This window comes from Acyrthosiphon pisum, chromosome A2 (genome assembly GCF_005508785.2).
Source record: "Acyrthosiphon pisum isolate AL4f chromosome A2, pea_aphid_22Mar2018_4r6ur, whole genome shotgun sequence".
Taxonomy (NCBI): domain Eukaryota; kingdom Metazoa; phylum Arthropoda; class Insecta; order Hemiptera; family Aphididae; genus Acyrthosiphon; species Acyrthosiphon pisum.
In genome coordinates this window covers 115,045,101-115,071,084 of record NC_042495.1, presented here as the reverse complement: position 1 = coordinate 115,071,084, position 25,984 = coordinate 115,045,101, and the positions used below count along the sequence as shown (strand labels likewise).

At 27.2% G+C, this 25,984-nt stretch overlaps 2 protein-coding genes across 2 annotated transcripts; one reads left to right on the top strand and one right to left on the bottom strand.

Annotated features, from left to right (window-relative positions):
- Positions 1-2,316: 2,316 nt before the first annotated feature.
- LOC100165179 (PH-interacting protein) lies at positions 2,317-13,879 on the bottom strand. Its single transcript, XM_001946030.5, has 27 exons — positions 13,507-13,879; positions 13,342-13,400; positions 13,136-13,165; positions 13,010-13,069; positions 9,795-9,939; positions 9,642-9,734; positions 9,424-9,584; positions 9,186-9,362; positions 8,972-9,123; positions 8,539-8,871; positions 8,246-8,456; positions 7,960-8,172; positions 7,646-7,871; positions 7,435-7,518; positions 7,246-7,366; positions 6,946-7,108; positions 6,583-6,867; positions 6,319-6,516; positions 6,050-6,254; positions 5,823-5,981; positions 5,490-5,740; positions 5,268-5,419; positions 4,577-4,807; positions 4,122-4,305; positions 3,545-3,641; positions 3,240-3,470; positions 2,317-3,182 (listed from the first exon to the last, which is right to left on the bottom strand). Exons 1-27 carry the CDS (start codon positions 13,562-13,564, stop codon positions 2,401-2,403), a joined length of 5,061 nt encoding a protein of 1,686 aa, XP_001946065.2. The 5' UTR covers positions 13,565-13,879; the 3' UTR covers positions 2,317-2,400.
- A 251-nt stretch (positions 13,880-14,130) lies between these two features.
- Positions 14,131-24,915, top strand: LOC100163096 (DNA polymerase alpha catalytic subunit). The gene is made up of 27 exons (XM_003244406.4): positions 14,131-14,268; positions 14,350-14,550; positions 14,650-14,849; positions 15,131-15,264; positions 15,532-15,715; positions 15,800-15,895; positions 15,972-16,075; positions 16,663-16,744; positions 16,951-17,115; positions 17,199-17,366; positions 17,436-17,612; positions 17,708-17,909; positions 18,117-18,388; positions 18,443-18,559; positions 19,331-19,395; positions 19,463-19,709; positions 19,800-20,006; positions 20,071-20,226; positions 21,619-21,867; positions 21,928-22,133; positions 22,211-22,472; positions 22,555-22,729; positions 22,785-22,896; positions 22,967-23,030; positions 23,099-23,233; positions 23,590-23,697; positions 24,655-24,915. Exons 1-27 carry the CDS (start codon positions 14,253-14,255, stop codon positions 24,862-24,864), a joined length of 4,314 nt encoding a protein of 1,437 aa, XP_003244454.1. The 5' UTR covers positions 14,131-14,252; the 3' UTR covers positions 24,865-24,915.
- Positions 24,916-25,984: the final 1,069 nt, after the last annotated feature.

Below are 25,984 nucleotides of genomic sequence, written 5' to 3'. Positions count from 1 at the left end.
AAAGTACCTACTTTGAGAGGAGTTTGGTTTTCATTAACAAGCAATCTGAAAATTATTAATTCTGCATAGTGCATATAGATCTAACGCTAAACGCATCAATCTTTTGATTCTCCATCATGGTTAAACGATTTTGAAGGTCTATGCAATGTTTTAACTTTTAATAGATCTGTATTGGCCAGTTAGTAACGAATAACGAGTAAACACGAATAAACGACAGCTTAAGATTTTCGGTTTCGAGTTATTTTTAAAGTCTTAAACGTGATCAACTAATGGCTAATGAGTTATTGCAATATTTCCGTTATAGGTTGTTATTATTGACCGAGATGTGTTGTATTTACTATTTATCGTAATATTTTCAATTCGGTAATCGGTATAGGCCGCATTATTTATTTACAAAAAATTATTTTCAAGTTGCGTACCATAAATTAAATGATTTCTTTTTCTCTGCATGCCATACAATTATGAAAAAAAAATAAGGAGACATGGGGGCACGGGGCCCAAGGCATTTGCACGGAGTGCCCCCCCCCCCCTAGTGCCGTCACTGTACTCTACGTCTGGCACATAGGCGCAATTTCAACTTTTGATTTGGGGGGGGGGGGGGGGCTGAATATATTAAAGGCAAGCAGTCCATTGCAATATATCATTTTAAAATTATATGTCCTATGTTTTTTGGGGGACTACGGCTAATTTTGGGGGGCTTAGCATCTGGCGGTAGTATAAGTTTGTCTGACAATACATTTTTACATTAGGTCTACCGCGTCAAAAGAGTAGAAGGAGTAAGGACAAAACTTACGTAATTATTTATTCTTCCAGCGAAACACGTTCTCCGTCAAGGAAAATGCAGCGCGCGTCTTCATATCTCCGATCCAAAAGTTCGGTCTGGAAGTATTGTCAAGTACTGACATTTTTAAAAATAGACACTTAGCTTGATAAACAGAATGGAACGAAATTTATGAGTACGTATTGGGATCACCGTTCGTCTCAGACGATTGTCATTTGCCATAGACTATTTATATTTATAACCATAATATTGTTCTATGTTATAAGTTATAACCTAACCGTCCTAACCGATATTTTTACATTATCTTTAAAAAACATTTATTTGTTTCTATTTGACGCAAATGCGGGAAATTTAATTCAAAATTGATAACTTATTGGTGCCCTATGAATAATCATTCTTTAATGAACTAATTATTTTGAATAGTTTTTTCTGTTCTGGAGATTGTAGTTTGACATATTTAATGTGTGTTCCTACTGTATAATTTTTTCTAAATTTTTTTTTGCAATCTAGAATGCATTTGCCTGCGAGCGCTAGCAAACCTCTTCCAATATATCAAACTTTGAACCCCTTTTCTCCCCTTTAGGTTAAGTTAGGGGACGAATTTTGAAAAATCCTTTCTTAGTGGGTGTCTATCGGTCATAAAACGAAACTATTGATCAAATTTCAAATTCATAGCTTCAGCGGTTGACCAATACCGTCATTACTTGTTTTCCTCAACAATGGTCATCAAAAGACAAATTTACTGCTGTGAGAATGTGCGATTGATAAAAATTCCGCGTGGTTGCCTAATAATGTGGTGCGATTGCATATTTAAACCTCAAAGACTTTTTTAATATAGATTAGAGTAAGATATTTTTCAAAATATTCATCGGGCGTCTGGCATACGCAAGATTTGTGTGTGGTGTAACACACACATTTAACATAAATATTTTTATTTTATATTAAATTTAATATCTTTAAAATTATTCCCTATTATATAAAACTTTTAAATAAACACATAAAATAAATTTCAGGAGCAGCCAGACCACTCTATTAATACACCTGTGTGAATGCCTAGTTTGTATTTTATAGTTACCAACAAAATAAAAACTAAATAATTTAAACACAATAAATATTTAAAAAAATATAGGTGCTGTCATACTTATTTATATATTTTAAAATTATTCTTTTAATTAATATCTTACATTTTGTTCTTAAAATCGTCATAATAATTTTAAATATTAAAAACAATAAAAATACAATTGTCAAAATACGCCTGACCAATATTATAAATTGTAATCTCAATAGTTAACACATTTAATATTATAATACAAGTATGTCAAGACTATTAAAACAGAGTTAATAGAAAATAAAATCTAGATTTTCAAGACAACATTTTGAATTTCTACAACATACAATATCATACTAATAAATATAAAAATATAATTAGGTATTAAATGTATCTTAGTAAATTAAAAATATAATTAAATTATTTTATTGAATGTTAATTATCAATAATCATATTTGTATGTAGTATTTTGTATATTATATTGACAATTAAATTTCAACATAATATTAAAAAATATTAAAACGTATATTACAAATTGTAAAGAAATGATAAAAGTCAACAATAATTTTTATTATCTCCGAAACAAATGTGCTTTGGCTTCTGCTGTTAATTTTCTAATTCGCCCTCTACTACTTACAGATACTCTTATATTAACACTATTTTCTTCATCGTCTTCTTCATCATCGTCATCATTATTATCATCACTACTGCAGCTCTGATCACTATGTTCAGTATAATTCCTTTTTTTTTTAGCTTGGCTTTTATGACGGGAAGGTATTTTTTTGGAAAACTTTGGTGTAGGTTTCCAGTCATCAGCGCCTTCTTCACTACTTACACCAGATACATCCAACATTTTGGCATAATCCCAACGTTTTTTCTTTCTCAAATTTCTAGTTCCTCTCTGATCAGTTTCCTCGGTGTTTATAAATCTTGATCGGGTAGCCCTAGCTCTAGTAGGTTGATCTTCCTCCTCATTATCTTCTTCATCATGGAATCTTGTAGTTTGTCTTCTAGTAATAGGTGGTACTTCAAATCTTTCTGTGCATACTGGGAGTCTCCTACTGTGTGATGGTTTGGTAGGCATAACTTCATCATCACTATCATTATCAAAATCTTTTGGATGTGGTTTTACCAATCGTTTTGGCCGCTGAGATTCAATAGGAGTGTAATCATCATCATCATCACTTTCATCATTATTCTCTTGTACACGGTAAGTAGATTTACGTATTCTTGATGAATGACGCCTAAGTGGTGTTTCATCGTCACTTTGAACTTCTTCTTTAATCTCATAACTGGTCGATGGCATATCCATTGATTTTTTTATTTTTACACGATTAGATTCACTTCTATCATCTAAAATAAATTAATTTATAAATAAAAACAAATAATTAATTTTATAAAAAAACTTACTATGTGCAAAACTTGTTGAAGGTTGGTTAGGATCAAATTTTATTTCTTCTTCTGATGAGGATTGATCTGTAGTTTCCTCTTTAATTGCAACTCTTTTTAATCTACGTGGTCTTTTTGTTCTTAAATTAAAATCAGCGTCACTTTCCTCTTCACTTGGGCTATTGTCTAAGTCTCTTTGTCTTTTTAAGCGACATCTTCTTTGTGGACGTGAACTTAATTGACTCACTATAGCTATATAGAAAAAATGTATTTGTAATTATTTGTCTTTATTTAAAAATGTATTTGTCTTATAATATTTTACATACACGTGGGACGTCTGGATGATTGTCTTTCCCAATTTTTAAGGATTCGAGTTATGTTCTCTTCTGACATTGTTATCATTTCTTGAGTAATTTTTTCCAACTTAAACATAAATACATGTTTTTTAGTTATAAATCATTAATATAGCTATGTCTAAGTTTAATAAATAATAAAGATTTAAGTTTAAAATAAAATTATAAATATTTATTTTTAACATAGTACTTAACTGTTTAATTATTTTTAATCTTACAATTTTTATGTGGTTATATGAAAATTCATTACATTTTGTTTTCATTAAGGAATAAAGTTATAACCCTGAATAACTCGTTAATGCTACATTTATAAAAATATTCAATTTTAATCTGAAGATTTCTAAAACATATTAGTATTATTGACCTAATGGCTATTATATTATATTAGGGCTGTACATGTCTCCGATGTGCCCCCATCAGTAAGCTGGGGAGTATAAAGATCTCCTAGTTTATCACTCCTGGCCATTCTCAATAAATCACCAAATTATAAATTTAACATTTTTTAATGTACCATTATCTTAACTAAATTATCATTAATAATAAAACATACCTTTTCATCAGGATAAAATTGATAAATGGTTTGTGCATTATTAAATACTCGTCTAACATCTTCACAAAAATCTAGTGGTGTATTGTAATTATCTCCACGTAAATCTTCTCGAATGGTAGTTAAATTCATTGGTGTACTAACGACCCGTTCATAATCCGGATATTTACCATAATCAACTGGTTCTCTAAAGTATTAATTTATTTAATGAATATTTAACATTAGTAAGTTACTTTATTATAATAGAAATTATTAAAACGATAAACAAAAAATTGTATGAAGTCATGATAGAAATTCTTTACAGATTGAATATAACTGATTCAACTTTAATTGATTTTTATTAGACATATACAAATTAAATATTATTATTTAATAAGTGCTGATAAACAACACTAAATAAGCCAAATATATTTGCTATAAAATTAGATAAATCATTGGTAATAGTTTTATATTTTTACCTGAAAGGGGTACTGTTTTTTGACAACCACATAAGTTTCAAAAAATTTTTACATTCCAATTTCCAATTAAATGGCTGATTAGATTCTCGTCGACTTCTTTCTCTTAATGATCTAGGCCTTAATTTACGTGATCGATCATCAGTCGGTACATTTTTCTTTTCCTCTTCATTATTTTTATAATTTTGTTGTAATTGGCGACAAAGAGAAGGAACTTCAACTGGTGAAGAAGATCTGGAAACATTTAAGTTTTAGTAAAATTAAAAAATATTGTGTTACGAAAAAAATACTGTTAACTCTCAGTCTCTATACCAACAATAACTTACAGATAGTAAGTAAAGCATAGTGAAAATTTAGAGAAATTAAATTTTAAGCATGAATAAATTGTATTTTAGAAAACCAACATTTTGAACAATAAATGTTGAACATTGAATGTAATACATTTAATATAGATATTTGATACGATAGAAGGGATGATGTGGGTGTATGGTTTTTTTTAAATTTAATTGAATAAGGGTTCTTAAATTATTTTTATATAACAAAGAATTAACCATGTTAATCTATTTGCATCGTGTCTATATAAAGTAAATATGTTATTACAGTTAAATTAATTTTTTAAACATTAACTGGTGTTTTATTTAATACATCTTATTGAGAGTAAAGTATTATAAATACAAAAATCTGTAAAACATACTTAATAATTTTCAATAAGATTTCAGTGATAATTTGAGCACTTCTCACTATATCACTACCTTCTTCATTGAATTTTTCAGCATTACTTGCTACATATCTTGCATCAAACTGTACAGCTGCCAGACGTCTGTAAAAACGATTTTCTAATCTTGCCTAAAATTGAACATTAAATAATTGAATTAGGTTTATTACTATAGTTTTTAATATTTATAAATTATTCTACTTTTATGATAGATAGATCAATAGGATATTCCACAATATATGCATAAGATGGATACTCTTGTATGTCAACTGGTGCAAGGAATGGTTCTGCAAGTGACATTCCCATAAGATCATGTAATCCTCTCAATATCCGGTCACAAATTAAATCTCGGGATCCACTAGGCCATTCTTTATTACCTGACTCTGGTCGGTATAATATATCTTTCATTTCTTTAGTAGTCACCGGTAATGACATACCATTCAGCGGTTCTCCTTTATTTATAATAATAACAATTAATAACCATAAATTTAGAAAGAAATTGAAAAATACATTAATAAACTAAACAAATCATACTTTTAGGGTTTATAGGCTCCATATCCCAAGGACTTAAATTTTCTTTTTCACCATTATCCCAAAGAACTTGATAGCACAAAAAAGGTGACCGGGAAGCACTTTGTTCAACTATTTTACCACACCACCAAGCATTATCTATCATACTTCGGAATCGTTGACCTTCAATAAATTAAAATGGTTAATAGCTTGAACCGTACAATTTAAACGTTAGAAATAAATTAACAAACCTTCTTTCCATTTTCTGGCTAATCCAGCTTCATATGTTTGACGTAAAACTAAAAAGTCAATTACATCTTGCATATCATGGTACTTTAAGTCAAAACTGAAAGAAGTATGATCCCCGTTTTCTTTCAATACAGCTAAACGCAACCCACATAAACGAGGTGGTCTTATCTCATATTTTATTCCAATTACTTTTACCATTTGAGGTTCCTTATAATTAATTAATATATTAATATTAAATATAATTCTATAAATATTACAAAATATTTCTTACTTTAAGTTCTAATTCCCCCCATGGAGTAGATTGTGTTGTTTTTAATTTGTAAACTTTTTTAGCTTCTACTGCTTCTAAATATAAATTATAACCTTGTTCAAAAAACATTAAAATATCACCCATTTGTGGACAATAAGGCGATTTTTTTGGTAACACTTCTGAAAACCACTCAGAAGGTCTATATATTTCTGGAACATCCTAATAAAAATATAATATACTATGTAAATCTATGAAAAAAAAATTGTATTAACTTTTAACATTTACCTTTTGTACTTTTCGAGGAGGCACAGTTTTAGGTCCTTCATGTGGAGATGACGGAGGTGATGGCGATGAAGGCGGAGTAGTAGGTCTCTTAACACGGCGTCTTCGATGTTGAGTACGTTTAGGGGGTTCAAGATTGGTACCACTATCAGCCACCCAATCAGAATATTCTGAACTAGTACCAGAATCAGTATCTGACAATGATTCAACTTTTCCATCTGAACCAATTCCATCTGTATAGTCAGCATCTTCGGATTCAGATTCAGGGTTAGATGATGATCTATTTTCCTAAGATAAAATTTAAATAATAATATTTTGGCTGCTACATTATTGAAATATTAATGAAAATATAACTATTTAACAAACCTGTGGATCATTTTCTACATTAGTTGCTCTAGTACTATATGAATGTTTTGCTTGAGGTTTTTTTTTTGGCTTTACAGATAAAACTTGTGGTTTTTCATCAACTACTAGTGGTTTATTACTTTCTAAAGTAAACTCTTCTTCTTCCATAACTCCCAACATTTTTCTAGAAAAACATTTTCATATATAATACATATTTATTGACATAATGTTATACAATGTTAAGTTTTTAAAGATACTGTAATAATACAATAATCATGCTTGTATTTAAGTGGACCTTTAAAACTTTCATTATTAACATACATTCGATTTTGAATTTGATCCATTATTGATGGTTTTAATGGCTTACAAATAATTCTTGGTCTATTTTCAAACGAAAATGAACTACTATTTTGTTCTACTGATGGATGTAAACTAATAACTCCTAAAAATGTAATGGTTTTCATAATTTTAATGTTAAAATATTATATAAAATAACAATTGTGTACATACTGGACTGATTAGGTGAATTGTTAGATAAATGCTCAACAGTATTCATATTAGCAGTTCCTCGAATTCCAATAACTTCAGTTCGGCCTAAAATGAAAAATTATTAAAATTTTGGTATTTTAAATTTTGAGCAAAGAATGGAATGTATCGGTTTTACATTGGTAATGTTTTGTTCATTGAAATTTAAAGGTGAAATCTGATAATAATTACTAACCCAGTTCATTAATTATTACATCTGCCACTAATTGTAAAAGACCTTCATTTTCTTTTCCTGGAACTAGTTTTTGAATTTCTGGAGGATAAGGTGAACCATCAGAATCAACTAAAAATGGAGGAGGCATTAAATGTGGTTCCATGTTAGTTTGCTCATCTAACACGGAATGGTCTGCTGCCCGTAACAATGGTCGATAATCAGTATGAAAAAATACTTCATATGGAACCTAGAACATATTTATTATTTATTGTTACTGAGAATTATAATAATTACCAATTAAGATAAATTATAAATATTTTGATAAAATAATATACTTTTCTGCGGGGCGAGGGTATTCCTAGTCCATAAGTTAATAAATGACCTTGTGAATCAGTCACTGAAAACATTGTCCCATCTGGTGACCATTTAGCATCATATAATGCAGCAAAACCTTGACCTTCAATAGAATTTTGAAATGATACCAATACTTCTCCAGTTATAATATTCCATATAAATATCTTGCCATCATGACCAGCACTCAACAAAATCTTATGTAAAATTAATTTAAAATTAATTTACTAACTTATAAATATGTTATAATACAGAGGAGCTCATACAAACCTTAGAATGAAATGGATGTGATTCTAAGACATATACTTCTTTTTTATGTCCAGTCATCACTTGTAGGAGTTCAGTTGTAAATGAATCCCAAACTTTTATGGTCATGTCTGTACATGCAGTAATAATCCAACGATCACTCTGATCCCAACATAAGTATGTTACAGATGGTTTAATTTGCTTTAGTTCTTCATCAGATTTTTTTTCCCCAAGACTAATAATTATTTTATAGTTTATTTTAATTGTTTTTCTTTAAATATGTATTAAATAGTAATGAATATTTTACTTTAACTAACTTTTTTTTTAACTTTGTCGTCATGTGCAATGTTTTATACTTCCACTCTTGATTTTTGTAAGCCCAAATTAAAGCTGTTCCATCTTTTGAGCCAGAACTAAATCGTAAACCACTATGAGCCCATTGTATAGAGTCAACAGTATCAGAATGAGCTTCGACCTCCATTAAGCGCACTGGAGCTGATGCATCTGGTGATGGGGGAGTCATTTTGTACACTCTAACATTATGGTCAGCACTACCTGTAGCAAACATTACACCACCCGCTGAAAAAGCACCACAAAGTATTTTGGCACTACCAGGTCTCATGCGTTCATTGTAAACAGTTAAGTTAGATCTGAAGGAATAAAAATAAATGTATAGTATTATAACAAATATATATATATATAAATATATTACTATTAAAACTTCAAAGATAAAATAATTCAACAACTCACTCAAAAATTGTATTTCCATTACTAGATCGAAATGGCCAAAACACAACTGAACCATCAGTACTAGTAGAAGCTATATAACCAAGTCCGTTAAATGTTTGAGGGCAAAAATTCACAGTTACAATCATACTAGCGTGTGCTACTATATGAGCAATCTAAATAAAATAATTGTATTTTTTCATAGGTTTTTATTTATAAACTTCTTATTAAAACTTACTGGTCTAGCTGTTTGAAGACACCAGACTCTCAATACTTTGTCCATACTTCCAGCTGCAATTAATGTGGCTTGAGTGTTGATTGCTATATCTGTTATTTCAGCACTAGCCCCCCTTAAGGTTGATAAAAGTCTTCCAGTATTAGCCTCCCACAATTTAACTAAATAATCATCAGCTCCCTGAAATAAATAAAAATGTTAAATAATATTAAATTGTATTTATATCATATATATAACATACAGTAGCTATATATCTTCCAGTTGTATCAAAACAGACACAGTAAACAGCAGTTAAATGGCCAAGAACTCGTCCATGAAACTCCACGTTTGAAAATTTGGATACAGGAAGTAAATATCTTTTATCAACTGAACCAGACGTTTCACGACCAAATAGCACTTTAACTGAAAAAATAATTTAAGTAAATAAATGGGAAAGATGTTTTATTAATAAATAATTACCAATGTTTTGACCTCGAATATGTAAAGGAGGCAATGGCAAAGCATTATGTTGACGTGTAATACAATCGGCGAGTGATAGGTATTTACGTTTTTCTAGAACATAGAAAAGTATTTCAAATACTAATTCAAATAATATAGTTTATAAAAATTTACTTTGTGTATTAACAAGTGAAAAGCTTCCTTTTCCAAGTAAAGAGAAAACCACTGGAACTGAGGATTTTTCATAGTTGCTTAATAATCTGATGCGTTTACAAATGTCTAACAAGTGATTTGATTTAATATGATTATACTTTCTTTCCTAAAAAAAAAAAAAAATCAAAAATAGAATATTAGTATCACAAATTATTTTTCTATCTAATTATAAAATGTTTGCTTATCAAAAGCTCTAATTAACTATCATTTATAATCATAAAACTATTTTATATAGGTACATTTAATAACAATGAGGGAACTAATTGTACTTTATGGGGACATACATATTAAAGTGGCGTACTGAACATTTATAAACCATGATGCCCAGCATATATTTCAGTTCTTACCCACTCTTTATCCCCTTAATATAATATATAGTACATATAATTATTATGTGACTATAAACATTTTTATTTTTATTTTATGTTATTGGTTACCATAATGTATCCAACCATACTACCCCCTAAAAAAATTTCACCATGATGCCTTAGTGTCATAAAACCCCGTTCAGTACACCAATGAATACATATCCTTAGTATAGTACTTTTTTTTAATTGAATTATTATATTAAACTATATAAAATACACAAAGATAAAATAATTATATGGACGGTAACACCTTATTTAAAACATGTAAAATGTGAGTTAATAGATAAATTATATATTTATCATACATTTTCGTAGATTGTTGAATGTTTAAATTTATTTTGATCAATGACTTACATAGTAAACAGAATTTCTGCATAAATTATATTTACAAATAGCTTATAATGCTCATTAGTCATTACTCATTACACATATAGGTATTAGAACCACTCGCTTTGTTCATAAATATTAATTCCAACGTCACAACTTATAATGTTATACAGGGTGTATCTTATGTCATTGTACGCGGGGTTTTTTAACGATTATGGATCAATGAAATAGAATTTCGTAAAAACGAAAAAAGACGCGTTTCTTTATTTATAACAATTTCAAAATTTACGCAGGTGTACCAATAGCAAAATCAGCTTTATTTTTTCAAATGGTAATTACTATATTTTTTAATGGATTCCAATAAAGCTTTTTATTCTGAACATTTTGATAGTCAAATCATCAATTTTGGTTTGGTAATTTATTAACTATGGTTCTCTAAAGTTTAGTAAAATATGTATGAATACTTTTAATTGAAATAATTGGTATAGGTTTAATTTACAAGAGCTAAATAATTTTTTCTTGATATAATTTTATATTTGTTGGTTAATATATGAAATATTTATGAGAAACCTTATATTAAATTTTCAAATCTTAGATATAAAAGAAAATATTTAATTAATTATTAATTGAAAATTATTTACAAATTTTTGTGATTTTGACGAATTTTGTGAAAATTCTAACTTCAGATTCTCATAAAAAAACTATTGTGAATTTACAACACTCAACTTTTTTTTTAATTAAAAGTTTTTTCCTTAGTGAAAAATATTTCATCACTAATAATTTTTAAAAAAGTTGCTCTGCTGTACAGTAGGTTAGAAGTGGATGACTGCATTGGATGGCACTAAATTTGAATTCAATGATAATGTTATATCATTGTATATGAAAAATGATTCTGAGCAGTGACGGTTTGTCAGCCTAGGATATTTTACATTATATTTATATTGTTATTATTAATACAGTAGCCGATTAAGTTGAATTATTATTGTTTGTTTATTATCAAATTTGTGTACAGTAAATAATAATATATCTACATTTTCAAGCTTTTTAATCCAACAAATAAAATGTTATTGACATTTATAGAAAAAAAAACTAAAAAAATTGAAACTCGAAAATGAAAATTTTATCATGTATAAGAAATTATAGAATAAACATATGATATAAATTTCAAGTTTTCAGTTTAGAATTACAACAAAATAAGAAACTAGCTACTTGAAATATCGAGCGAATATCTAATCTTGTAAAAATTTGAACTTATTTGGTTTTACGTAAAAATTGTTATTTTACTTTGCAATCTTTTGCACTCCAAAGTACCAACTAAATTCAATGTTATAAACATTTAAGTTTAGTAACACAAAAAAAACAATTGTTTCCAACAAAAATTCCCTAAATACCAAAAAAGTTACTAAAGTTAAAAATCAAAGCATTATTTTAACTATTTATCGTGTACAAAATAAATATTAACACACACATCATTGTAAAATCAATAGGTACATTCATTGCTACGCTCAGAATTAAATGTGTGATAACAAATAGTTTAAAAGTTACAGCAATTTAATGTTTGTGGCTATGCTGCATTACTATTTATAATTTATATATTAGTAGATTCTAGGTATGTATGCACAGATGTTATGTATTTGTAATTGGTATAATTCTTCGTCCTGCCCACAAACCCATGCAAATAGCAAAACAAATCGAAGAATATTTAAAATTTAAACTCTCTGTAGGGATGAGTGACCTTGACAGGTCTCCAGTTGCAGACATAAAAATTACTTTTTACCCAGTGACCAACTCCGAATGGTTTAACATAGAAAATCGAGGAATGTTTACATTTTGTGGAGAGCAGTCAACGAGGTGTGAACTGTGAAGCAAGTAAAAACCACTAAATGTACTTTTTTTCTAACCCGAAATACATTTATTTGTAAAAAGTTATGAATTTGAATTATAACTTATTAACAAACATAACTTTAAATTAATGGTTTCAGTAGTTTCTAACACCATAATTTCAAAAAAAAAAAAATTTCATAAAAGTTAGTTGCCTGGTACGTTAACCGTATTAAGCAATAAAACATTATAATTAACCGATAATAAGAGTTTAACATAATTATATAAATAGTTAAAAATTCATAAATTTCATTAAGTATGGGTATTCAACAAGTAATTACTAATCTATCTAGGGGAAATTTTGTTTAACTTTATTTTTATTAGTTATAAAATATATTTTTTATTATTATTTCATATCAGGTAACTCATGTGTGTAGTGACAAAGTAAATGATTGTTTACTTGATGAAATTCATGAATTTTTAGAAATAGATATAATGCTTATTATTAGAATTATATCTATTTTAAGGAACTTATAAACTTAAATCAACAAGTTTTTTTGTCACAGTGCTGATGAAGTGTATTTGTTTCTATGAATTTGTTATCGGAAGTTTTTTATATTGAATGAATATTTTAAATAATAATATATAAATATATAATACCAGTTCATCAAACGTTTGCTGGTTTTCTTCTCCTAAAAAATCAATACGTGTTGGCAGAATCTAAAAATAAAATACATATTTACTGAAAACACAATTTAATTATAATTTTTCAAAGTTATATCTTACATTTGATTCGTTCAAATCCAATTTAAGTGCCTATGAATAAAAAATAAAACAAATAAATAGAATAGGTAGAATTACAAAAAAAATTAGTACATTTTAATCCTTAATGTTATGTATTAGTTTATGTTTAAACTATGAATGATTTACATTCATAAAAGTCTAATTGTATTTAGATTAAATAATTAAAAATACTCATGTAAATATCTTACTTCAAAAGCATTTTTAAATTGACTATCCTTCAGAAACTTGGCAATCAAAAAGAATAATTCTACAATTAAAAAATTATTGTAGTTATTATAATGTACAAAATAAAAATAAGAATTTGATTAGTAATTCATAAAGAATTATTAAGAAAATATTTTACAATTTCTTACCAGATTTAATACTGTCGTTTTCTCCTTGCATTATTTCAAATGTTTTATCCAAATCCATGACTTTGAATCATTTATAGTGAAGTTTTGTTCAAAATATCTTTATCACAATATAATATTATGTGAATAGTTGATGATCAAAACGGTCAAGTATTAAGCAACGAGTCAAAGGAAAAACTCTCCAGGAAACATCTTCAAAATATGTGCATTCATCAATGGATCGTGATGATCTAAAGTTATAAAACGTCGAGCACAAACCTATGGTAAGTTATCAATAGACAATAAGTATCAAACCCAAAAAAGTAAGTACAAAACTACAAAACTGAATACTCAACATTTACTAAATAATAATTAATCATGGTTAATGATAAACATTGTACATAAACAAACATGCATATCACAAATAATAGTATTGATATCTATTAAGTGGTATCACCATTCGACATAATTTCTTTCAGTTTTTATTTTCTATCATTAACCGTGGTTACTCTTTGTACTAAAAAATAATATTGGTAAATCTGCTTATTGGCGGGAAATTCTAAGTTGTTATAGGTTATGTTGTGATTTTATTGTACAAAATATCAATATTATGAATAATACTTTTTGCCTTTTGGCTTTTGCAATAATTTAGTTTTTACTGTTTTAATTGTTAATAAATAATAAATATTTTATTTATTAAAAATATACCAAAAGTTTGTAATATCCACTGTGTGCATTAATGAACAATTTTATTTAATTAATTTAAAAAAATGAATGATAATCCAGGTAAGTTTAAATTACTTAAGAGAAAGCGATTCATGGATTTTATACCTAGGTAATATAATATTATATTTATATACTAAACAGAGACATCAAGACCAAAACGACAAAAAGCTGGGCAGACAAGTCGTTTTGAAGCATTAGCAAAATTGAAAAAGCTCAAATCTGATGGAACTAAGCATAAATATGAAGTGGAACCAATGCAAAATGTATATGAAGAAATTTCAGAACAAGAATACACAGATAGGGTGGTTAAACGACAACAGGATAATTGGATTGTTGATGATTGTAAATAAATATAACTTAATTTACAAATGCTAATCAATAATCATGTTATGCATCTCATATATAGTATAAATATTCTATTATTACATTGTTTTCTGCTAGATGATGTTGATGGATATGTTGAAGATGGAAGAGAAATTTTTGATGATGATTTGGACGAGGCATCTATTGTCAAAGAAGAAAAAAAAGGAAGAGGTAAAAAAAGAAGTAGAGCTGATAAAAGTTTTGATGAAGATCTTCCCTCTTCAAATAGGGATATCCAGAAAATGTTTGCTAATATGCCTATAAAAAAAAAAAAAGAAGTACGTATATTAAATAATTTTAATTTAGCATAGAATATGTTTCAAATTTAATTCTATACAGACTAAAGTTACAGCAGTTACTGCTGTACTTAATGTTTGTCAGCCTTTTAAAACAAACAATTCATATTTTTTATTTGTTTAAATGTATACATATTTCTAAAAATAAGTTTATATAAATTCAATTGTAATCCTCCATCCAAAAATAATAGATTTATTATCCAATTATTATTTCAAGTATATTGTGTGTAAAATATATTTTTTGTTCTTTTTAATTCACTAAGGTGCCAGTTAATTTAGATGAAGATGATATTCTTGATGATTTAATTCAAGAATTAGATAAACCAGGAATTTCAAGGGCTCCACGATTAGTTCATAATAAAGTTACAGAAAAAATAAAAAGAGAAAATCAAACCAGGTAGAGTATATTGATTTTCATTATTGGTGTAAAATTGGAGTGAAATGTTCTAATTTATAGTATCATATTGATATTTCAAATATCAACAATTTCTTATAGTAGTTTCTTCTAAATGCCCAAAATGGGATAATTTAAAACTAATATAAGTTATTACTCAAATTTGTCTGTGAATAATTTTAACAATGTGAAATCTACAGAAGCTTAAACAGCTTTATTATTTTTTAGTTTTTAGGTTAAAACAAAAAGTTAATTATTAATATTTTACAGAGGATATTTAGAATCATTTTCTACCGTGGTAAAATCTCCTCGGACACCTGTTAATAATATTATTATAAAAACAGAAAATACCGATGAAAACATAGAAAGTCCAAGTTCTAAATTAAATGATTCCAATGATGTAAATAAAAACATTTTTCAAGCTAAAGAACTTAATGCAGAACCAATAAAAAAAGTATTGTATTAAATTGAATTCTTGATGACTATAAGATTCAAATTAGTGACATAAATAAATATTTTTTTTTAATTTGATTTTCAGCCTGAATTGGCAACGGAAAATCCCATAAAGCAAGAATTATTTGATGAAAGTATGGATGACTGTATTGAAGATTTTGATTTTGAAGAAGCTATCCAGGTATCTTACATAAAAAAAAAAAAAGTTGACTAGTATGTATATTTGTAATTATAACTGGTCCTTCAAATTTATGTAGGCGGAAAAAAGTTTTATGGAACTTACAGAATTAAGTGTGAAAAAGGAGTTAACAAAAACGGAAATTAAAATTGACTTTGAAGATACAAAATGGCCGATTGAAAAGTAATGTTATTTTGTTAATTTTCAAATAATTTGTAATTTATGTATAGTTTTATTTTTACAAAGCAAAACATCTGATGTTGAAAGACCTTAATATAATTTTTAAGCAATAGTTATAAAAAGGACCTCTCCTTAATAATATTAAAAATATATTTCTTTCTAAAATAGTAGATTGTAATATACACTTCTGTTATAAACCTCCCTGATCATACAGTACTGATTTAGAGAGTAGAAGAACCTCAAACTCATTCTATAATATTTATCTAAAATTTAAATTAGTAGGTATTTAAAGATATTTTATATTTTTATTTATACTTATTTACACTGATGGTCCAAATAAGTACACTAATAAAACTTTGTTAGTATATTATAAAATTTTATTAGAGTAACACTATTATTACAACTTTACACAATTTGAATACTAGATAGTTCATTTTTTTTAAGTCCTCTCAATTTTTGTATTGTTTATAGTTTGTACCTTACAGATAGATATTCAAATAAACAAATTACTCAAAATTATTAAAATAAAATCTTTATATTATAACTTATAAAATACATTATTATTACAATATTTTCTTTAATTTATATAGTGTTCAAGAGGAAGAACAAGTTGCTTTACCACATGACATTTCTTCTAAACTGCCTCTGACATCAGATAAGAATGGAACTCAAGTTTGTCTTTATTTTTCTTCGTATTTATATGGAATACAGTGCCCATCATTTAATATTAGTAAAATAATCAGTTTCTTTCATCATATTCATTAAAAAATGAATAAAAAAATATTTTTTTCATTAATCATATTAGGTGGTATTCACTGTATTAAAATTAATGTATATGATTAATTAATTAAATAACAATTTGGATATTTTAATTTTAGGTTTTTCGTTTTTTTTACTTGGATGCATTTGAAGACGTGTTCAAACAACCTGGAGTTGTATTTCTTTTTGGCAAAGTAAAACCTGTTAATTTTGATACATATGTAAGCTGTTGTGTAGTAGTTAAAAATATTGAAAGAAGAATGTTTCTACTTCCAAGAAATACAGTAAGATCTAAATTTAAATCTAAAGACTAAAAGTATTAATATTTATTATAATAATTACTATAATATAATGTATATCATTACAGACATCTGACAATGAAGAAGTTAAAATGGTTGATGTATATAATGAATTTAATAATCTCACTGACAAGTACCAGATACAAAATTTCAAATCACGCAAAATTACTAAAAAATATGCATTTGATCTAGCTGATGTCGCAGATGAGAGTGAATATTTAGAGATAAGATATTCTGTTAGTAATTATTTATATGCATGTTAAATAACAATCTTCATAAATAGATATATTTTTTAATTTCTCTAGGCTTCCCATCCACCTTTGCCTGAAGATTTAAGTGGTAAAACATTTAGCAGAGTATTTGGTACTAATACTTCATTCTTAGAGCTTCTGCTCTTAGATCAAAAGATTAAAGGACCCTGTTGGTTGGACATAAAAATTCCTCAACTTTCAAATAGTCCTATGAGTTGGTGCAAAATCGAGGTATATATAATGTATATATGTATATATGTATATACATTAAGTTGCTTATCATTTTGCATTTCACCAATTAATGTTTAATACATTATACTTCATAGGTATTGTGTTTAGATATGAAAAATATACAATTAGCACCTACTGCTTCACCACCACCGATAGTCATAATGACTTTAAATCCAAGAATTACATATAACAGAAAAACAAAACAAAATGAAATAATAATTATAAGTTGTTTGGTGCATACACATTTCCCAATAGATCAAGCTCCACCATCTCATCTTCATAATCAGTTTTTTTGTGGTGATTAAAATTATATTATATTATTTAATATGTCGTTACTTATATTATTTTACTTTCTAGTAAATTGTTTAACCTTTAAAATACAATTTATTATTATCTGCATATTCAAAATTCTTATTTAATGTCCTTATAATTAAATTATACTGTAAATCAATAATTTAACACTACTTTGTATATTTTGTAATTAAAATATCATTTTTAAATTAGCAATATCACGACCAAGTAACATTCCGTGGCCACTTCGATATCAAGAAGAATTAAAAAAATGTGGAGATCCTTCTAAAATTATAAAAATGGATTCTGAACGAGCACTGCTAACTTTTTTTCTTGCTAAGTTATCCAAAATTGATCCAGATATGATAATTGGACATGATATATGTAGTTACATATTATCAACACTTGTAGGCCGTTTAGAAGCAAATAAAATACAAAACTGGTCAAAAATAGGTCGTCTTCGCAGGACTTTATTTCCCAAAAAAGTAATTATAACATATTAATAAATCAACATATCATTTACCAATATTAATTTTTAGGGGAAATTTATGAGTGAAAAAAGTGTGCTCAGTGGCAGATTGATTTGTGATACTCAAATTTCTGCCAAAGAATTGATTAAAGCAAGAAGCTATGATTTATACTCGTTATCCGAACAGGTATATTATATTTTTAAATGAATAATTAATAATAATTAACATTTAAAATTCTGAACGGAGCAAAGAAACTATTAGTTTAACATTAATGTATGCTTTTTCTTTGAAATTCTTGGAACATTCAAATCTTAACAAAATATCTCCTTGAGTTGTAAAATAGTTATAAATTATAGTGATTCATTTAGTTAAGATGGACGTACAAATAAATAATAATAATGATTCAGTTCATAATAACATATATTTTGTAACTATAATTGAAATTCTAGTTTTTATTTTTTACTTATATATAAATTTAAATTTGACTATGTCTTGTACATTTTCACTATATTTTTTTGAAAACCTTGATAGTTTGAATTTTTTGAACTTATTTTTATTTATATTTACAATATAGTGGGCCGTAGGGTACAATTTTTTAGTGTCAAGTTTTAGTGTTACCAAGCTATACTAAACATTACTGGTAATTATCCAAAGATTTAAGCAATATGAAGTTAATCCCTTTCATTGATATAAATTATGGTTATGAAACAATCATTAAAAGTTTAAAAATTATAAATATTAATATTTGAAATAACACTATATAAGCGTTAAGTACTAAATAGTTTCGCTTTGTTCCATCGTTTTTAATACTTGATGATTTATCATTGATATGTGATTTTAAATAATAATAATGGTAAACCATGCGTATGAGTAAGGTTGGTTAGGCAAGTGTCAAACGCCTCATCTTGTTTATTCTCTGTAATTTGTTCTTATATTATTATTCATTTTAATTTGTAGATTCTCAATGTCAAAGAAAATGAACAGTTTAATTTATCTGATGATGAAGTTAGTTATATGTATTGGTATGTTTCTAGAATAAATTAATATCTAAAACTTAAGACTAAAGAATATAATAATTTATATTTTCAGTTCAGCTGTATCTTTAATGCAGCTCATCAAATTTACAATTATGGATACTTCATGCATAATGCGACTTATGTGTCAAATGAATGTACTGCCTTTGGCACTTCAAATAACTAAAGTCGCTGGAAATTTACTATCCAGAACCCTAATTGGGGGTCGTGCAGAAAGGAATGAGTATCTATTATTGCATGCCTTTAATGAAAAAGGTTATATACTTCCCGATAAACAGTATAAAAAAAGATCAATGAATAAAGTAAATCATTTTTTTTTTTATATGTGAACATATATTTATATATTTATTATATATTATAATTGTTTTTTAATATTTTAACAATTTAATTAGAATGAAGATAATGTAGAAGAAGAGAATACTAAAAAAAATGGACGTAAGAAAGCTCAATATTTAGGAGGTCTTGTACTTGATCCAAAAATTGGTTTTTATGACAAAATGATATTATTAATGGATTTCAATTCACTTTATCCAAGTATAATTCAAGAATACAATATTTGCTTCACTACAGTTAGCTTTCGAACATTGCTTGCTCAAGAGGTTCATATAAATTATATTATTAAGTATTATGTTTAATTTATTAACAAATTATTTTTTTAATTAGGGTGATGATGAAATAGCTGAATTATTAAAGTTAACTCCAAATCAATCTGTTGCTCGTGGTATTTTACCTGCCGAAATTAAGTCGTTGGTGGATTCACGAAGAGAAGTAAAAAAATTAATGAATGATCCAAAAATATCTGCTACGCTTAAAGAGCAGGTGATTAAATATATTTTATTATTGAACTAATTTTAATTTTAACATAACATAACTATGGTGCTATCAGGTGTCAGTGGTTGACAATTTAGTTTTATTTCTACGGTCATCTATACTCTATTCAGAATAAGAATTCCCACTCGCTTGACGAAAACTCGTCTTGTTCGCGCATGTCTGTTGCCATCAGTTGGCGCTGGTGTTTGCAGCGTTGCCCCTGCCGACGTTCTGCAGGTGTATACGTATACAATAGCGACAGGTGACGGCAGTCGTCGACAACTGGCGACCAATCACAGCGCAGCCATCACTCGCCAGGGGGGTCTGACAGCTGCCGGCGATTCAGTTGCTTGCGCGAAAGTGGGAATTCTTATTCTGTATAGAGTATAGTATATTTTATAAAGATGAAAAGTGTATCGTTCATGTACATAATACTAATAGATTTCTTAACTTAGGAGTTATTCAATTAATACTTTCAATAAAATTGAAACAAAATAGAATATATAGATTGTATTTATGAATATTTTATTAACCCTTGATAACTAACCTATTGTCTATATGACAAATACTTTAAATATTATGATCAACTAACCATTTTTAATTGGTAAAATTCAATAAATCAAAAATATAATTAATCTCTTAGATAACTATATTATTAATAATATTAGGTTTAAAACATTTTTCCTCATTTTTAAAATCGTTAAACCTCAACATAAATTATAACTTCATAAAAGTATAAAACAATTAAACAAGTGTAGATAATACACAGGTTACAATACACATTGGACAAGTTACTATTTGATGTTCTCCACAAATATGTTTTTTACATATTGCACATTGAGTTTTTGGCATCCGGCTTTTTTTATTGTTACAATAGTTGCACATTTTTCTTTTGTTGATTGATGTTTCTTCTCCTGTTTCTTGAGATTGTAGTTGAACTGTGTCTTTTATTACTGAACTATCTTCAATATTTTTCTCCAAATTTGTTGGCAATGTAGTAATAGAACGTCATGATCTCATTCAATCTTCAGTTAATTGTAAATATTTTATTAACTATTCATCGAATAAACAAACACAAATATACGTCGATTACTTACTATTCATTAATTTGGCGATGTAGTTCTTTGACAAACAAATGCTGCAAAGACACTGGACATGCTAGATCGTTAAAATTATCGGGATAGAACATAATATACCTATGAGGTATACAAGAGGGGGCGTAATGATATTGGATAAAATGCTTAATAATAGTAAAAATAAAATTTTCCGTGTTTGTAAAAAATAAACAAATGGTTAGCATTCTAGGGTTGGAGACTAAAATTTAATCAAAATATGAATATTAGTCATTAGATATGTTTTTTAAACAAAATTTATTATCTTGAGTTTTTATTTTTGTTATAGTATAATTTGAGGCAAACTGCGCTTAAACTTACTGCCAATAGTATGTATGGATGTTTGGGATTTACTCATTCCCGTTTTTATGCTAAGCCATTGGCTGCATTAATTACCGCTAAAGGAAGAGAAATATTAATTAGTACTAAAGCATTAGTTGAGAAACTATCATTTGATGTTATTTATGGAGATACAGATTCATTAATGATCAATTCAAACTGTGTGGACTATGATCAAGTTATGAAAATTGGTTATAAAGTGTGTATTTTATATAGTATACTATTTTCTCATTTTTAAATATGTATTATTTGATGTTAGATTAAAGCTGAAGTCAATAAAATGTACAAACAAGTGGAATTGGATATAGATGGAATTTTTAAATACATGTTGTTATTAAAAAAAAAAAAATATGCTGCTATTTCCATATCAAAACTTCCCTCAGGCGAATTTATAACTAAGGAAGAGATCAAAGGGTTGGATATTGTAAGAAGGGATTGGTCACAGCTGTCACAAGAAGCTGGGCGGTAAAATTAATCTTTTTATTCATCTATACTAATAATAGGTAATATAGTTGCTCATTAAACATAATTTATTATTATAGATTTGTCTTGAGACAAATATTATCTGATCAATCTCCTGAAGAAAGAGTATCAAATATTTGTGCTCAGTTAGAAAAACTTAGAGTTGATTGCGAAGAAAATAATATTCCGTTGGGACTTTTGGCCATCAGTAAAACATTAACTAAAGCACCTCAAGATTACTCAGATTCTAAAGCATTACCACATGTAGCCATTGCTCAACGGCTTAACAAACAAAGTATTAAATTTAGACAAGGTGATACTGTATCATATGTGGTTTGTGAAGTAAGTTTAGATTTATATTTTTAAAGATAAATAGATTGATAAATGGTACTTAAAAATATCTGGTATGACTTATGATCAATAGGATGGAACAAATTTTGCATCAAATCAAAGAGTTTATCATATAGACGAGCTAAAAAACAATACTACTTTAAAAATCGATTTCAAGTATTATTTATCACAACAAATACATCCAGTAATAATGAGACTATGTGCACCTTTAGAAGACATTGATGCTAAAATGATTGCCGAATATCTAGGTTTGTTTATACCTATCTTATGAATTTGCAAGATCTAGTTTTTTATTTTTAATAGGTCTTGATCCCGCACAGTACCAAAATCAAAGGACAAAGACCATTTATGAGAATTCACTTGAAGAAAATGCAATTGATTTAGATGATGCAACAAGATTTAGTAGTTGTGATCCGTGAGTACAATTCCTAACGTGCACATAATATTATTTTATCTTGAATTAATATTTTAAATCTTAAATCTAGATTTAAATTCAAATGTCTTGGCTGTAAAACTGAAGTAGAAATATTTGCACCAGCAATTAAAACGGTATTATTTAGATTATTATTGATCTCAATAAAAAATTTAATTTTAACTAATTTAATTTAATATTTTAGGCTAATGGTAAATTAGAATTTTCCTTAGAAAATTGTTCTAATTCAGAATGTTATATTTCACCATATAAATATATTGGGATGATGGAAAATACTTTATGGTCAGCTATAAGAAAGCATACGATAAAGTTTTATAAGGTAATTAATTTGTTTTTGCATTTTATTTAATCATATTCTATGTATAGTAAAACCTTCCAATAGCGGAACGTTTGAGAATGTGGACATTAATAAAACACAAATGATTACTACAATAACATTACAACATAAAACGATTAAGACATAAATATTAATGGTCTTGATAGCCAATGTTTTATCTATTTTGTTAGTTAATGTTTTACTTACATTTTACCCTTTATGAAATTCAAACATTTAGCCCCTTTAAATAGCGCACAGCATTTCGGTGACTGAGAGTGTTCACTATTCAGGGATTTTACTGCATACATGTGTGTGTTTTGCACATTGCTCAACCATAATTTATTTAATTATTTTTTTAGAGTCATTATGTATGTGACGATAGTACTTGTGATTATAAAACCAAATATATACCCCGAACAAGTGATGAAATTTGTACGCAATGTGAATCAGGAACGTTAAAAAAAGAAGTAAGAATCTCAGTTTATATTTTTAATCTTACTTGTTAGTGGCTTATGTATTAAGTATCTTAAACATGTTCAAATATTATGATATTTAAATATGGTATTGGTAACTGGAAATTTGTTAGCATATCATTCCCTCGTGTAACATATATTTTTTAATACAGTCAACTCTCGATCATTCATGGGCTAGTTATCAATGTTCTTCCGTGGAACTATCTACAGCCAGAGCTTGCCAAAGGGGGTCAATGGGGCACATTCCTTAGGGCAGCAAAAGTTGTAATATTTTAAAGGGCGGCAAATTTTTGAATATATTTATTTAATGGGGGCGCAAATGAAAGTTAGCATGCCTCTGTCTTCAGTTCTATAAATAGTGTTTATGGGCACAATCTAATATATTTTTATGAAAAAATAAATGTAAATGTACTATGTAGTATATAGTAAATTAATGTTTAAATAAAAATAGAATGTATACTTATCTCATTTTCTTTAAATACTATTTAATATTACGCATAGTATAATTTTTTAATAATATAATAATAGCATTCATGTTTCAACTTATATTTTTTTGATTAACCGTAGAATTGGCTTATCCGTGGTTCCGTTCCCCCTATTTTTTTTTGGAAATTCAAAAGTTAACTGAATAATAAGTGAAATCCATACGTTTCTTTAAACACAGGGTCGAAGGTTATTTAAAATGTAATATAATATACCTAAATAATTTCATCACAAGTATAATGTAATTAATAATTGTTCAATTTAATTGTTCAGTATAAAATATATTATAAAACACTTTTTACTTAACATAATTTCAACTATATAATCATCTTGAAATAATTTGAAATCGCTATTTATAACTTTTTAATATATTATCATATTATATGTTTCCCTTCAATAAAAAATGTATTTATTTGCTTAATGAATGAAAATGATTAATTAATTTGAATTACATTTTTATATTTTTAGTATTCAGTCGGCCAACTATTGTTTCAATTAAGATATTACCTGTTTTTATTTGACATTGACAAAGTGTTGCTCAGAAACAGGGAAATACAGTTATCTGTCGAAGATCCATTATATATAGCTTATAGTAGATTAAAAGCTAAAGTTCAAAAAGTGCTTAAACATCATGATTTCTACTATGTTAACTTAAAACAAATATTTGGCCAATATTAGTTAATATTACATTTTGTATAATACATTATTATTTACCTATTTTATTATTAATTAGTTTAGTTACTATAATATCTAATATCTATTATCAATATTTTACTTTTATCATAAAACCCAAAAATCCATTTAATATATTTATCATTATTTAATTCTAATACATTTTCAAGCACAAAATTGTACAATACATTTTTATTTTAGTAATTAACTTGTATTATAGTGTTCATATTTTTACAAAACATAAATAAATTTAAATGATAAAATACTTGTATCAATTCTATTATATCTTATCTAGTATAAATTAAAATAGAAATTAATTAGGTACATAGCAAATATATTATAGAATTTGTATAATTAAATTTATTCATCTGAGATGAGCCATTTGTGGCTTTATTTACTAAGTGTACGCTTTTGATACGATCCCTTTTATCGTACGAGACTTGATACCTACATTATGAAAAACAGTGGTGTAATTACAGTTTTTAGTAGTAGAGCAAACATTTTGACCAGTCCAAATGGCCATAAATTTAAAAAAACTACTCTCCCGAGCACATATTAATGTATTTTGTTCCTTTTCCTTCATTAAAACACATACTTACAAACATACCAACTTTCAGACACGTCCACTCATGTGTCTAAATATAAAGACATTCCAACTATTAATTATTAATTACCAATTTATCATTGTGACAATAATTTCTTAGTACCTATAAAATATAATACATTTCTATAAATATAGGCATGTTTTTGCACTAATATAATATAATAATGGTTAATCAAAAACCACCGGGCACTTATTTTAAAATTAGACGGGCAATTGCCCATCTTGCCTCCCCCCCATAAATGACGCCATGGTCGGTTTTCCGTTATTTCATAATTATGATTTTATGAATTCCAATGTTAAGACAACAATCATCTGACACTATACATTATAGATAGTACAACTATCTATAATAGTCATAATGGACTATTGGTTCCATTGTCAATACTGTCAACTATAATTTGCATAATAGTAACCTCGGGTGGCGACAAATTTTTGTCCAGTACAGCCAGTAAACATCACTCTATTAAATCTAGGTGCTTGTTGGAAAATAATAAAGTGACGCTTTCAGGAGTATTCGATTAG

Excerpts from the sequence above, each read along its gene's own strand:
- LOC100165179 (XM_001946030.5), bottom strand. The coding sequence starts at position 13,564 with ATGGATTTGGATAAAACATTTGAAATAATGCAAGGAGAAAACGACAGT. Across the intron at positions 13,401-13,506 it reads AAACGACAGTATTAAATCTG|AATTATTCTTTTTGATTGCC; the intron begins GTAAGAAATTGT and ends TTTTAATTGTAG. Across the intron at positions 5,741-5,822 it reads GGAGCCTATAAACCCTAAAA|GAGAACCGCTGAATGGTATG; the intron begins GTATGATTTGTT and ends TTATAAATAAAG.
- LOC100163096 (XM_003244406.4), top strand. Across the intron at positions 17,910-18,116 it reads TCATAATCAGTTTTTTTGTG|CAATATCACGACCAAGTAAC; the intron begins GTGATTAAAATT and ends TTTTTAAATTAG. Across the intron at positions 18,389-18,442 it reads GGACTTTATTTCCCAAAAAA|GGGAAATTTATGAGTGAAAA; the intron begins GTAATTATAACA and ends ATTAATTTTTAG.